The sequence below is a fragment of the Populus nigra genome, chromosome 4, assembly GCF_951802175.1.
Source record: "Populus nigra chromosome 4, ddPopNigr1.1, whole genome shotgun sequence".
Taxonomy (NCBI): domain Eukaryota; kingdom Viridiplantae; phylum Streptophyta; class Magnoliopsida; order Malpighiales; family Salicaceae; genus Populus; species Populus nigra.
Genome location: NC_084855.1, coordinates 23,207,257 through 23,223,622, shown reverse-complemented (window position 1 = coordinate 23,223,622; position 16,366 = coordinate 23,207,257). Strand labels below are relative to the sequence as shown.

At 32.2% G+C, this 16,366-nt stretch overlaps 1 protein-coding gene across 1 annotated transcript; it reads left to right on the top strand.

The window, feature by feature from the left end:
• Positions 1-9,013: 9,013 nt before the first annotated feature.
• On the top strand, positions 9,014-16,075 carry LOC133692908 (formin-like protein 1). Its single transcript, XM_062114080.1, has 4 exons — positions 9,014-11,255; positions 13,393-13,586; positions 14,300-14,544; positions 14,940-16,075. Exons 1-4 carry the CDS (start codon positions 9,214-9,216, stop codon positions 15,765-15,767), a joined length of 3,309 nt encoding a protein of 1,102 aa, XP_061970064.1. The 5' UTR covers positions 9,014-9,213; the 3' UTR covers positions 15,768-16,075.
• The last annotated feature ends 291 nt before the right edge of the window (positions 16,076-16,366 follow it).

Below are 16,366 nucleotides of genomic sequence, written 5' to 3'. Positions count from 1 at the left end.
CAATTTTTTTACTTTTTATTTACAGATATAGACTGATCCACGATGAAGCAATTAAAGATAATCATTTTCGGTTTGGTTCAGTTTTTATATAAAAAAAAGGTAACGTAACCAAATTTTTTTTAAAAAAATTGAAACCGGTTCAAACCGACCGGTTTCAATTCGGTTCGGTTTGGTTTTTTAGGACAAAAACCGGTTTATACCGGTTTGGCTCAGTTTTGACTCGGTTTTTTCAGGTTTGGCTCGTTTTTTCTAGTTTTTTTTGTTTGGGTTCGGTTCGGTTTCAGGCTTATAAAACCAAAACCGAACCGGCCGGTTTTTTCAAAATTTTAATCAGTTTTTTTCACGGTTCAATTTTTTCAATTATTTTTTTTATTTTCTCGATTTAATCTATTTTTTTGTTTTTTTGTCCATCCTTAGAAGCAATAACTAAGAGCTTCCAATAATTGAGAAGGAAAAATTGCAGCATGGTTACGGAGATCAAGCTAGAAAACAAGAACTGAAGATCAACTAACAAGAATGTAAACTTCTTTGTTGAATTGAAAACAGGTTCTACAAACAAAATTGAAAAAGAATTGTTCGTTCATAGAGAAATCCAGGAGGAAAGATTACACAATATGCTAGACAGCCTCCTCTGCTAATTTGTTCCCTTCTTATTCCTAATTCACAATTATCGGCAACTTCATCCCTTTTGGATTGAATTCAATTCACCTGTTTGTACTTGCAGAGATCAACTTTCCAATAATTAAGAAAAAAATTATTCAATAATATAGGCTTGAGTTTAATTTCCCAATCAAAATGTGATAAGTTCGATTATTTTTCATCAGTATTTGATCATGTACTTGTGTGAACCGTGTCTTGAATTTGATGTTCTTGAGTTTGTATTTGGTGTTTGTTTTATTTAAAAATATATTAAATAATTTTTTTAAATTTATTTTTTATTTTTAATATCAACATATTAAAATTATCAAAAAAACATTAATTTAATATTTTGTTTTTATACGAAGACAAGCTCAACTTCTAAATCAAAGTGTTCCCTCCCTCCAATTCAAAGTACTATCACTGCTATTTGTTTCCATGGTTAAGTAGCGCTTTAAAAAAAATAATTTTTTTTATGTTTTAAAATTATTTTGATGTTTAAATATAAAAATAAAAAATATTATTTTAATATATTTTTAAATAAAAATATTTTAAAAAATAATTATTACCATAACATAACAACACCGTACCAAAATCATATTTGATATAAGAGATTTAACAAACAAGCATTGACAAATCATGCCTCGCACTCAAGTTAATAATTAAAGATATAGAGTCACAAATCGTACTATTTTTTTATATGATCATCAAAACTTTCATAAAATAATAAATTGAAAAGGCATGCTTATGAAAAAAATATACATTTACTCCATCAAGTGTGTCTCATTAATAAATTTTTATATATATTTTTTTTGCTTTCATCGAATATTATTGTACCTTTTGATTTACAAAACCCAAATGATCACGATCACATTTGCTAATTAGTTTGTTATAAAAAAATAATCAATTTTTTTATTTTTATTTTTAAAATTCAATATAATTTTTTATTAATCTTGATTCCGTACAAGTGATGATCTAAAAACATGATACATGTCATGAAAACACATGATTTGTTTTTATAAAAAAAAAATGAATGGAAGAACAAAAACCTGGATAGAAGGGTATATTTTTAATCAAAAAGTAGTCTATGATACTCAAACAAAAAAAAAACAAAGTTTAGGAGTTAAATTCTATTTAATTATTATTTGAAAAATAAAAATGAACAAATTTAAAATATATATATATATATAATTAAGATAATTATAAAATAGATCTTTTCATGGAAAAAAAAAAACCTAATTGACTAATATTTTGTCTGTAGTTGCCAGAAACCAGAAGACCAACAGGAGAAAAAGACAATAAACCATCATAAGCTTGATTGGGCAAATGGAAACAAAAAACCAACAGTACATTTGTTTGCCCTAAAAAACAAACAACAGTGCAACTTGTAATAATAAGCATCCATGATCCACCTCAATTTGGTCTTAAAATAATTAGGTCTGGTCCACTTCCTTTCTCAGAATTGCAGCCATGATCCTGATCGATTTGGTATTATAATAATTAGGATCCACTCCCTTTCTCAGACGTTCTTACGCATTAATCATCATACGAAGGAACTCATGGAGCCGTCTTGATCATTTTTGCAACAACTCCCTTCGACAATCATTGTTCCTGCAATCCAATCAGGTTTCCTTCTCTTTTTCTTTCCTTCTCGTCGAGAATCTAGCACCAGACACAGAACACTGATCCATGCCGCTTTCTGGCTGTGTAAATCCCCCATTACACAACAAGATCAACACACAACAACTCATGACATTGTCCAGGACTCGGATCATCGGTTAACTCGTCCAACCTAGCTCATAATCCGATCTAAAACTCGAGATTGCAGGTTAACTCACAAGTCACTAGCTTAACATGGGTTAATTTGTTTTTTTATTAAAACAGTGTTATTTTAAATAAAAATAATAAAAAAAAACAGAATAATATTATTTTAAAAAAATAAAAATAATAATTAGATTTTTGGTTGGTGGATCAACCCGTCTTGCCGGGTTTCATAGCTGCAATACCCAAACCTATATACAATGTTTTTGTATGTTTATGTATGCGTGGACAGTGACAGACATCTCTAGCAACTTGAGCACTGTACTGCTTTAGCAATCGAGCTACCGTTCACTCTTCTTTTCTCTTGTCAGGGGCATTCAAAAAAGTTGATTCCTTCAAGATGCTCTTTACCAAAAGCGAGGGAGTGAGACAGCAAGTCCACACCAATCACGAGTTCTTATCCAAGCTGCAAGCTTCAAGATCATACCATTTATGTGCAAGTAAAAAAATTAAAAAATTAATTAAATTAAAAAAATTAAATCATTCAAAAAATCGATTAAAACAATTAGAATATGTTAAAAAATATTTAATTCAGTTTGGTTTCAGTTTTATAAACCTGAAACTGAAAAACCAAACCAAACCGAAAAATAAAAAAACCAAACAAAAAAAATTGAACGAAACTGAAACCAAGTCCATTAGAAAATTTAAAAAAACCCAAAAAAATAATATAGTTTTTGATTTTTAATATCAAATAAATAAATAACCAAACCGAACCGCACTACACCAAAACTGAACAGAATAGAACCGGTCAATTGAATTTTGATTTTTAATATAAAATAACTTAACTGGTCGGTTTGAACCAATTTTATTTTTATGTTTTATATTTTATAAAATTTTAATTTGATTGTTTTTATAAATAAAAATAAAAAATCCAACTAAAAATAATTATCTCTAATATCATTGGAGTGTTATGTTAAACTTTACAGTAAAAACATCACGTTTGCTTCCCAGAAGCAGAGGGTATCCTATATATATATATATATATATATATATATATATATGCATGTTACTTAGAGCTTCCTTTTTGTTGTTTTCATGATCTGATTCTTCATTGAGAGATGCTGTGCCCAGAAGACAAAAAAGGGGTCAGAAAATAAAATAAAAATAAAGGCTCACTTTGTGAAATTCTAAAATCTAGCAGGAACTGTTCCGTTTTTCCTGCTGGAAATCCCACTTTGAAAGCTTATGGTGCTTTTATATAGTTTTTTTTGGGTGGTTACGGGTGTTTTTCAAATAACTTTTCGTGTTAAAATGTATGTTAATGATATTTTTTTATTTTTAAAAAATTATTTTTGATATCAACACATCAAAACGATTCAAAACGTACAAATCATATTAAATTTTAGAAAAAAAATAAAAAAACATTTTAAATTTTTTAAGAACATGGATTGAATCGTGTTTCCAAACATGATGCTCTGACTCCTGCAAAGACTACAGTATGAGTGGAAAATTCCTAAAGATTTGGAAAAAATAATTATCATTGATTGTTCGAAAGCTAATCCAAGAGAAAAGGAAGGGTTTTATTTGTAATTAATCAGTGAATGCGTAGGAGAAGCAGACGCAAAAGTCAATCCAGCATGCAGGCTCGCATGATGTGCTGGTAGCAGTGTAGCCATCTCATGTAACAGCCTGGGAGGCTGTTTGATATCGTTTTATTTTTTAAAATATTTTTTTATTTAAAAATAAATTAAAATAATATTTTTATTTTTTTAAATTTATTTTTCATATAAACATTTTAAAAATTCAAAAATATAAAAAAGAATTAATTTGAAGTTAAGAAAAAAAATAAAAAAAATTATTTTTTCCAATCTCTTTTCTGAAATACAAAAACAAATGAACTTTTAAATATGAAAATAATAATTACACCAAGTATTCTTCCTGCAGCTAGATCCAATCTCCTTATCCTTGCAAAAAAGAAAAAGAATTTCACGTTCTTTTTTTAAGGAAGGGAGGGTTAGGAAAATCCTATTGATTGCAGCTTTCTCCAGATATTTCGGAAAAGCATGAAAATAAAAAATTTTAGTTATAGTTTTTCTTGTGATATTTTGGCTTAGGAGGCAAGAAAATATATGTGATACAAATTTCTTTTTTGACCTATTCATTTGTTTTATTTTAAATTATTAATGGTTTAATCTGAATATGATAACTATTTCTTTTATGATGATAAAACGGAGTCCTTGCTATAAACTATAAAATGCTATTCAAATAATGATATCGAGATAAGCTATTTTTTAATTTAATGATTTTTTTATGAATCCATGGTACCTACAAGTCCAAAATAGAAATCAAGTATCCATTTAAGATTATGATAATTTTTGTTTTTTATGTTTTAAAAGTGTATTTCATATAAGAAAACATTAAATTAATTATTTATTTATTTTTTTTAATAATTTTTGAAAACCACTTTAAAAAAATACCATACAATACAATGCCAAATACAATTTTAATGTTGGACCCATAAATAAATGGACCTCCCATGGCCAAGTATGTATCAAATACATAATGATGACTGAGTGTCATAATCATGCAGCAGTACTATTTTGTTTGTAAAGGAAATGATGGAGCGTGAAGTTGGAAGTATTGAGACAGGGAGGGAACGGAGTGTTTTGTAATTAAAGAAAGAGATAAAATTAAAAGGTAAATACTGCATGAAACATTACTTTCAGGCGTGTTTGGAATATTAGTTCACGCTAATTTCTAAAATAGTTTTTTATTTTAATTATTTATATTAATATATTAAAATTATAAAAAAATATTAATTAAATATCATTTTTAATTAAAAATACTTTACGCATAAATATAAATATCTTTATATTACATTGTGCTTTTATCAATAAGCATCTTTATATATCATAATTATCTAATTTATCCTAATATTAAATGGATGGTGGGTATGGCTGAGACTTAGATCATGGATTTAAAACAATATCAGTCCTGAAATAAAATGTTTTGTTTTTTTTAATTAAAACATCGTTATTTTTAATGATTTTTTTTAAAATTGATTGAATGAGGTTTAAGGCTGATTAAGGCCTCTTTATTTTTACGTTTAAAAAATATATTTTTTTAGCTTTAAATAAATATTTATTGGTATTTTCATATTATTTTGATTATATGCTGATGTTAAAAATATTATTTCGATGCATTACAAAACGAAAAAACACTTTAAAAAATAACCGCTACCACGCTCCTGAACACCACTAATAAAAGTTTGAAATAAATGTTAATCAAAATAAGGTTTCAAATTGAGAAATTTTCAGAACAATTTATCGGGGCCAGATAGAATTTAATAAATATAATTTATGTGGTGTATCATGGTGTTGATATAAGTTTGAAATAAAACTCAACCATATTATAAAGTCCACAAATTAATATGTCAATGTACACACACGCATGTTCCTCCTCTTCTCCACGACATGTACAGCAGAGGCGTTGCAGGGAATCAGGAATCCAAGCAGAGTCTTTGTGGTGGCAAAGAACCCCAAAAGTCTATGGGTTTTAATGGACACGTATGTTCCTCTTCTCCGTGACACTTCACCTTTTTTAACTTCGTTGTTGCTGCCAGCGAACAGACAATAATGGAACACTGTCAGTCAGTATCAATATCAATATCAATGAACATACAACAATATCATGCAAAGAGTTATATTATCGTTTTTTTGTGTGCTAGTGGGTCGAGGAGGTAAGTTCGTAACAGTGAGAAGGTTTTTATTAAAAAAATATATTATTTATTTTTTAAAAATTTATTTTTGATATTTTCATATCAAAATGATTAAAATATATAAAAATATTCATTTAAAATAAAATATTCATTTAAAAAATATTTTTAACATCTACGCATTATATTTTTATTTTTTTAGCTTCTTGTAATGGTATGTTTGAAGGGATGCAGCCCCCATTTGGGATTGCAGCCCGAAAAATTTGATATTTTCAGTTTGTTTTGTTGTTTTAATATTAAAAATAAATTTTAAAAATAAAAAATATTTAAATTAAAATTATTTTAAAAATAACAATTATATACTCTATAGCACTAATATTTGTATTTGGGTGGGAGATTTGGTGAGTTTCAGTTATTTGATGATGTTTTTATAGGCTTCGACACTCTTAAAATCACATGTTTTTGATGTCAGAATGGAACAGAGTAAGCAATTTTTATGGTTAGGTAACGGGCTGTGACTGGCATTTATCGAGAGGTTTCCGGTGGATGGAGGAGGAAAATGGTAGCAAAAACGCATGGATGGAATCTTTTTTTTTTTTTTTAACCTGGGGTGTCCGGGTCAGTTTACGCGCACCACAACTAATCCCCGAACTGACTGAACACCCTGCAAGCCCAGTAGATAGGTAAAACACCGCTAGGATGACAAACGTGCACGCTAAGGCTAGAATCTAGGTGACAGAAGCAAGGAAACCTTGCCCTTGCCACTGGGCTACAAGTTTTGGTGCTGGATGGAATCTATTAATACTATGTATAATTGCATCATTGATTTTTATAATTGTATAAAAATTAAATTTTTTTAGAAAAAAGACTATCTGTAATATCTTAAAAATACAAAACAAATTATTCGAAATTTTATTTTAAATATGTATATTTATCATGTGATTTTTCTATTAGTTTAAATAAAAAAAAAGTAATAGAAATGTGTCGAGGAGGCACTAAAATGAGACAATTTCATGAAACAAAGCAAAATTTGACCGAATGTATTAATGTACTATATAATAAGCAAATTAATGAAGGGGGACTTGCTCTAGGTTGTGTGATGTAGTGAGAAGTGAACACGTGTACTTTTTCATATTTTACCACCGTCGGCTCAATCGTGCCGAGCAAGACAACCTCGTCTAAACAATAAACATATGTAATTACATAGTTCTTGTCATCTTGGTCCCAACAATATTTTGAAAAGATGGTTATGTAGACGAGTATACAATATAAAATTAAGGAATATCATTAGTGACATGCATCGACATGGGCCGTACACACTAATATATAGATTACATATTTCCAAAGTTTGGAAGTTACGATGATTTTTTTTAAAAAATATATTAAAATAATAATAATATTATTATTATATAAGATTTATTTATATTATTACTATATTAAAATAATTCAAAAAATTCAAAAATTAGCAAGACATACCTTCATGTCTTAACTTTACTATGTATTTACTATTCATTAATTTTCCATATTTTTTGAATTATTTCTAATTATAAAAAATCTAATAAAATATTCTACAAAGTTATTAAATCCAAACCAGTTCATGACTATTTATTTTTGTGTTTTAAAAATATTTTTTTAAAAATTAATATTTTTTTGGTGTTTTTAGATCATTTTAATACGCTAATATCAAAAATAATTTTTTAAAAATAAAAATAAAATTATTTTGATATATTTTCAAATAAAAAAACACTTTAAAAAACAACCGTAACTACACTCTAAACATATATTTAATTCAGAATTTAAATAAGAGTTGGGTAAATTAATTCTTAACTTGATCTAAAATTTGAAAAATTGATGTAAAATTATATTATTTGAAGATTTTTTTAAAAAAATATTAAAAAAACATTGTCACAAACTGACTCACGGAAAGCCAAGCAACGTTTAATATCACTATTACCAACTCCCACGATACACTTGCTATTCACTAATTTGCAACGTTTTTTGAATTATTTTTCAATGATAAAAAAACGCAATAAAGTGTCGGTGCGTCAAGGTCCATGCACATGTGCCAAATGGGGAAGGGAGCTGCTGTTTGACTTGTTGAAAAGGTTTACACCTACCAAAAAAAAAATCTATTTATACCATTCACACAGATGAGAGAAAATGGGATCATTATACCTTCCAAAACATATGATCATGGAAATGTTTTAATTAATTTTTAAAATACTTTTTATATTAAAATAATATTTTTTTATTTTTTAAAAATTATTTTTAAAATTAACATATTAAAATGATTTAAAATATATAAAAATTTAATTTTTAACAGAAAAAATTTTGAATTTTCATAAAACACGATTTAACTGCGTTTTCAAATGATATAGCAAAGACTCCATGTATTAAAATGAAGAATTCATGAAAAATATTGCAGCACTCTTCACACAGTGCATAGAAAAATTGAGGTTTATTATTATTTTTTAAAATAAATCTTAAAATAATACAGATCAAAGTTCCAGGAAAAAAAAAAACTTTAAGACTTTTATTATTTGTTAAACCTGTCTGATAAATTAAGTTTCAAATTAGACTCAAATCAAATTCTTACTTAAATTAAGCAAGATATTAATCTAATAAAATTTATTCTATTTAGTTAGAGGTTTAATGGTTTATTGTACCTACTACCTAATCAAATTTGATTAGATTAGTGGTAAAAAAATAAATATAAATAAATATTAATGTAATAAAAATAATTAATTTAGATTAATCTAATAATTTATAAATTAACCTGAAAATATGATGAAATAATTTTTTTTTAAGGTTAGTATTCAAAAAGCACTAGTGCATGGGAAAGAAACTAAAACCTTACAGTATTTACTTGTAACGTACAAAAAGCACGCAGTCTCATCATTTTGAGGCCATCCTCGAGTGTCGAGGGCCCCTTCGCACTTCACTAATAGCAGGAGCAAACAGAACACAAAACCTTCAACGGCAGAATCATAGCTGGATGCTCCTCCTCCTCCTCCTCCTCCTCCTCCTCCACTTTCCTTCTCTCGACCCTTTCCCTCTCCCTTTCTTCTCTTTCAAAAAGGCAAGCAGAGAGACGCCACAAAATGTCAACCTCCACCTCCATCACAATATTATTATTCTTCATCTTATCCTACGCACCCGCCCTCCACTTCTCCTCCACCTCTTCTCCTCATAACCGTAGGATCCTGCACCAACCATTCTTCCCTGAAGGCTCCATTCCTCCCACCGAACCTCCATCTTCCTCCCCACCTTCCCCGCCATCTTCAACAACTCCCCAAATCCCATTTTCCACTTCTACCCCTAACCCACCCCCCTTTTTCCCTTCCTACCCTTCTCCTCCACCCCCTCCTTCTCCTACCACATTTGCATCTTTCCCTGCCAACATCTCCTCTCTTATCCTCCCCCAGTCTTCCAAGCCCAAACCCACTTCCCAAAAACCCCTCCTCGTCGCCATCTCTGCAGTCATCTCAGCTCTCATTGTCTTGTCCATTACTATTATCGTTTACTACGCTCGTCGCCGGAGAAACCGCAGTAACTTCTCCGATGGCAAGACTTACACTGGATCCAATATCAGCAACAGAAATGCAGACACGAGAGTAATTGGGACTAGTAATAACAGCTATAAACTATCAATTACTTCAACTAGTTCCAACTTTCTCTACATGGGCACTTTAGTAAATTCAACGAGGCTAGACGAAAGCTCCGATGGGTCGGACCGTCGGAAACTGGAGTCCCCGGAGCTCCGGCCGCTTCCACCACTCAGCAAGGAGAATTCCACGCAGAAGTATGGAAATGGAGAAGTTGGGTATATTAGTACTACTACGACTAATAGCAGGGATGGGCGTGAGGAGGAGGAGGAGGAGGAGTTTTACTCACCGCGAGGATCTTTAGGCGGTAGAGACAGCCCCAGCGGGACAGGATCCGGGTCTAGAAGAGTGTTTGCTGCTGCTGTAGGTTTTGATGAAAAAAGTATTGATTCTTCGAGCTCGTATTCGTCTTCCACTTCAGCTTCTCCTTCTCGGTCCCAGTCTCTCAGTATATCACCGCCACTAAGTTTGACTTCCACACCAAAATCACACACTCTATTTGCTGCTCAATCACAGCCGCCGCCACCACCACCAATGATGGATGTTGATAATGAGAGGAAATCTCCTTCTTCGGCTTCATCTCCAGATGTTTCGCCTAGAAATGTGCTGTCTTCGGCTTCTACTTCTCCTAGAGTATCGCATCGAAACAATGTGCTTATGCGGTCTCCATCTTTATCTCCAGCTAGAATATTGAATAACAATTTGTCCCAAAATACACCGTCCAGTTCACCATCTTCAGTTTCTTCTTCACCTGGTAGAGCACTGAACGATTCAGCTCCATTTAACGCGCAGTCTCCGTCCTTGTCCTCTGTTTCTACATCACCTGGCAATGGAGTTTTGGAGAAGACCCCGCCCCTCATAATATCATTTGGTTTGGATCAAACTGCTCAGTCTCCTTCACTGTCCATTGCTTCTACTTCACCAGAAAGAGGTCTCGAGAAGAGCCCACCTCCATCTCCAATAGTTTCAAATGTTTTGGGTCGAATTCAGATGATGTTTCCTTCATTGTCAGCATCCAAGAGCTCATTTTCATCTACCAGAATTTCGTATGTTTCGGATCATGATAAGATGTCTCCTACATTATTATCTTCAGCTTCTTCTTCGCCAGATATAAAGAGCCCAGATGCATCACCAAGAATGACTTCTAGTGTTTTAGGTCTAAATGCAAGAATTAGTAATGTTTTGGAGCAGCCTACGTCAGGTCCTCCACCACCACCACCACCACCACCACCTCCTCCTCCTCCTCCTCTATCAATACTGCAACCACAGAGACAATGGGAAGCTCCCAGTGTTGATGCATCATCCACACCAACAGACCAACCAATTTCAAAGCCCCCAGCTCTTATACCGCCCTCAAGGCCTTTCGTATTACAAAGCACAACCAATTTGTCGCCAATTGAGTTGCCACCTAGTTCTAAAACAGTTGAGGATGCCGAGGAAACTCCTAAACCAAAGCTCAAGCCCTTGCATTGGGACAAAGTTAGAGCAAGCTCTGATCGCGAAATGGTGTGGGATCATCTCAAGTCTAGCTCTTTTAAGTAAGACGCTTAACCCTCTGTTACTTATTTTCTTATGTTTTTTTTTTTTTTTTAAGTTCTAACTAAATAGATGATCTATCATCGTGGGACTTTTTATCTTAGAAAAAAAATATTACAACAATGAAAATATTTAAAAAATGAAAAAAAATCTAAGATTATAGTCAAAGAGCAAATGAAATTAATAAATTCAGTTAATTTAATAATACAATTAATAAATAATACATCGGCAGCAAATAAAACGGAAAAAAAAAACGATGCAATGTAAAAAATAAATGCATATTAATATTATCAAAATATATCTTTATAATTTTCTTAAAATGTCTTAGTCAATTTATTTGTTAAAAAGTAAAAATTAAATTAGAATGAGATTATTGCATAAAAAAAAATGAATCTCAATTCCAACAAACAAAATGATGAATGACAAAATTAAAAAGAAAACAATTTAAAAAACGAAAAGAAATTGGCTCGAGTATTTCTGAGCTATGACATACATGAATTCTAAAAACTACATCCTTTGAAGGAACCAAACATGAAAATTTTTTATTATCCGATTTTAGCAAAAATCAAACCAAATCTATAATCTAGTCGTGAGATTGTGATAACTTCGTGGAAAGCAAACTAAATAGAATCATGAAGCTCAATTCTTAAACCAGCCTAACATTGAAGGGCCAAATTAAAAAAAAAAAACTAAAAAGCAATGAAAAAAAACCGAGTCAACCCTGACGAACCTGTTGTCAATGACTCGAGACATAATATCGGGATAACTCTATAAAAAGAAAAGGTAAAAAAACAAAGAATATCAATTTTCATCAAACCCAATGATGATGGATGAAATTAAAAATAAAATTAAAAATGATCGAAACCAATCCGGTCCAACTTTCAAAACTTGTGGCATGAATCATGTGGTCGGAACACAACATAAAATGCAAACAAAAAAAAAATATAAAATTCCTAACCAACCAAAATAATTAGGGGTAAATTTGAAAAAAACAAATTCAAAAAAGAAAGGATAAAAAAGAAAAAAATGTAGATTTGAAAAGAATGAGAACCACGTTTGACATAAAAAATCATAAGGAATGAAATTGAAAAACAATTTCAATTAAGAAAAGGATAAGAAAAACTAAAAATAACAATAAAAAAATAAGGACTAAATTTGATATAAAAATAAAATGTTAGGGGATAGAATTGAAAAAAATAATTTAATAAAGGACTCAATATTAAATACATTACAATTAAAAGAATGAGGATCAAATTTGATATAAAAATCAAACATTAATTCAATAAATGACTCAAGACCAAATACTTTGTAATTAAAAGAACGAGAACCTAATTTGAATGAACAAACAAATAACTAGACTTTTTTTTTTTTTTTGCAATGACTAGTATGTTTTTCTAGGAGGGGGGAGAGGAAAGAGGGAGGGAAGAAAAAACGTGTTGACGAAGCTTAATCGCCGATCTTTTTATTGCACGTGTCTCACCACCATAACGGGGGTGGTGAGGCGCATTGAATGTCGTACCTAACAGCAGTGTTCAGAGTTGTTTTGATGCAGTATGCGTCACCCGAAAGGCGTGGGCGACGTCCACTTGTTGGAGCGTGCTAGGCACGCATCAACCACTTTTTAATTAAAATATTATTTTATATATAAATATTAAAAGGCCTAATCACCCCTAAACCCTTTATAAGAATAACAAAAAAGCTATAACAAAATAACTAAAGTGTCCTTGTATTTAAAACCAAAAAAATTTATTTTTAGGAACATCTAAGTAATTTTACCCGACAAAAAATTCAAAAAACCCAAAAAACTTCTTGACCCAAGGAAAAACATTTTTTTTCCTTTTGGGTGATTAAGTAATTATATTGTGGATAAACGATGTAAAAATACTGATTAACCCCTTCTTTTCCTATAATGACTAATAGGTTCAATAAAAACAACCTTCCTATCCCTAAATTCAAGCTTTGTGAGTTTGCCGACTAAGGGTAAACTAGTAATTTTCTTATGTAAATCCACGGTGAAATATGAGTGTATGCACATTAAATATACGAGCTCTTTTAGTTTTTTCTTTTTTTTGGGTATAACATGTATTATATTCTCTCTTCTCCTGTATGAATTGGTTGGTTGAATTGGGTGTTTCGCAGATTGAACGAAGAAATGATTGAAACACTGTTTGTTGTCAAAACACCAAAACCAAAGGCAACTACTCCTAATTCAGCTAGTCCAACAACTAGCCGAGAGAACAGGGTACTTGATCCCAAAAAGGCACAGAACATTGCAATTTTGCTCAGGGCACTCAACGTGACAATTGAGGAAGTCTGTGAAGGCCTTTTAGAAGGTAAATGTCCATTGATATGGCAGACATGCTCCAACAGTCTGCTTATTGTTGTGCTGCTTATTGGTTTATTTCATTTATCCGGGTTCTATCTGGGAATGAATTCCTGGCATATCTCCTTTGTTGCAAGAAAATAACCTTTCTAGGCTGTTTTTCATAACATATCTGATAGTTCGGATGAACCAGTATTTTATTGCTGAAGTCTCCTTTGCCCTGCTGAACTTAGTAAAAGATGTTCAATTGTTTCTGGCCTCCGGAAGTACAAAGCATTGAATTTTGCTTCTGAAAGTCTAATTACAAATGACACTCAGGTTAAATTTAGTTGACAATGGTGGATAATAGAGTATTGAGTGCTATGAACTAGAGCCTGGGCATAAATACTGGTGGAGATGCTTATTCCTGCTTATAGATTTATTCATTCTCTGGCACTGCTTGATATAAAATAAACTTGTTACGGATATGTTAGACTGCCTAGAGCAATTTTCTTACCAGTCTATGCTCGACCGCATCTGGGATTTGCCAACTTGTGGTTCTAATTCAGTAAATGCCTCATTTTGTCATTTTGTGCTGGATATGTTTCTTCCACCCTCCACTACTGCTTCTGTTGGAGCTTCTTCTTTTTGTCTCTTTTATTTGTATATCATGAGCGTGCAGTGACATTTCCATTTTCTGAATTACTGTTCCAGCAACTAAAGCAAGTCCCGCTTGTTATGCAGGTAATGTTGATACTCTTGGAACCGAACTTCTAGAAAGTTTATTGAAGATGGCTCCTACCAAAGAAGAGGAGCGTAAACTGAAAGAATACAAAGATGGTTCTCCAACGAAGCTTGGTCATGCTGAGAAATTTTTGAAGGCAGTGCTTGATGTGCCTTTTGCATTTAAACGAGTGGATGCAATGCTTTACGTAGCCAATTTTGAGTCCGAGGTTGAGTACCTCAAGAAGTCCTTTGAAACTCTAGAGGTAAATATAGTATTCTAATCCTTTTCCTTCGATATTTTTGTTGCTTCTTTTTGCTTGTGGTATAATTGTAGTCATCAAGCCTACAATTTATGTGCTTGGAAATTCATCAAAACTTACAAACATTTAGTATCCATATGGCTCTTCACTTATCAGGATAGTCTGATTGAACTTATGGTGGATGATTGTCGAATCACCTAAAGTTGCTACCTTGTCAGCTATCCAATAGAAAATTCTGTGCACTACTTCACAAAGCAACCACCAGTCCCAGTGCTTCTTTCTTTACTCTAAATTATTCCCTGCGAATTCTTGTCATTATTGTTTGGTGAAGCTGGTCGTATGGTGTTGGTGGATCTGAGATGTCATAGGCCGCATCTCATTGATTTTTCCTTTTACAGGCAGCCTGTGAAGAGCTGAGAAATAGCAGGATGTTTTTTAAACTTTTAGAAGCCGTGCTCAAGACAGGGAACCGCATGAATGTTGGCACTAACCGGGGTGATGCCCATGCCTTCAAGCTTGACACGCTCCTTAAGCTTGTTGATGTCAAGGGTGCAGATGGAAAGACCACACTCTTGCATTTTGTTGTGCAGGAAATTATAAGAACGGAAGGTGCTCGTCTTTCTAGTACCAACCAAACTCCAAACTCCATTTCCAGTGAAGATGCCAGGTGGAGGAGGCTTGGCCTGCAAGTTGTTTCTGGTCTTAGTTTAGAGCTCACCCATGTGAAGAAAGCAGCTGCTATGGATTCTGATGTGCTTAGCAGTGATGTCTCCAAGCTTTCTAGAGGCACTGAGAATATCAGTGAGGTGGTGCGATTAATTGAAAAACTGGGGATGGTGGAAAACAATCAGAAATTTTCAGAGTCAATGACAATGTTCATGAAAATGGCTGAGGAGGAGATTATAAGGATTCAAGCCCAAGAAAGTGTTGCTTTATCGCTAGTAAAGGAGATCACAGAGTACTTCCATGGTAATTCAGCCAAGGAAGAGGCTCACCCTTTCAGAATCTTCATGGTGGTGAGAGACTTTCTAAGTGTCCTTGATCGTGTCTGCAAAGAAGTTGGCATGATAAATGAGCGAACAATTGTTAGTTCTGCCCTTAAATTTCCAGTTCCAGTAAATCCAATGCTTCCGGTTCCTGTAAATCCAACGCTGCCACAGGTTTTTTCTGGATCCAATGCAAGCAAACAGTATAATTCCTTTGATGACGAGAGTGAATCACCTTAATATTTGTGGCTCCGGTTCTATCAGGGTAAACTTATTGTTGCATTTAGCCAGAAAATGCCTATGGTAGGTGAACTGGGCGGGTTGGGGTCATCATGGACCGGAAGCTGCCTTGCCTGATTTCTGTAATTTATTTCTCTTCTGTGTATAAATCCATGACAAAGATTTTGTAACTTGCTTGTCATATAGATAGTATACGAGGAGGTTTTCTTGTGCAACAAGGCAATATGCTGACTCGCTGTCAACAATGGCAATATCATGTAAGCTTGTCAGAAAACTTCAATTATAGGAAAGCTGCTGAGTTTATACAAGTCATGACCACAAAATATATTCCTGTTACATAGAAGAAGCTCTACTGAACTGTATAACATTGTCTGTTTTAGTAATTTTGACCTCATTATACTTCATGTCAAATCTTCGGCAAAAGCATTATATTTACTTCAAATCTCATGCAGGCATAGTAATGAAACTTGGTCAGGCCAATTACCGGTTGAGTTATAGGTTGGCCGGGTTGATTTTAATCCAAATAATATTATTTTTATTTTTTAAAATTAAAATAATGTTATTTTAATTATTATTATTTTTTAAAAAAATCAATCAAA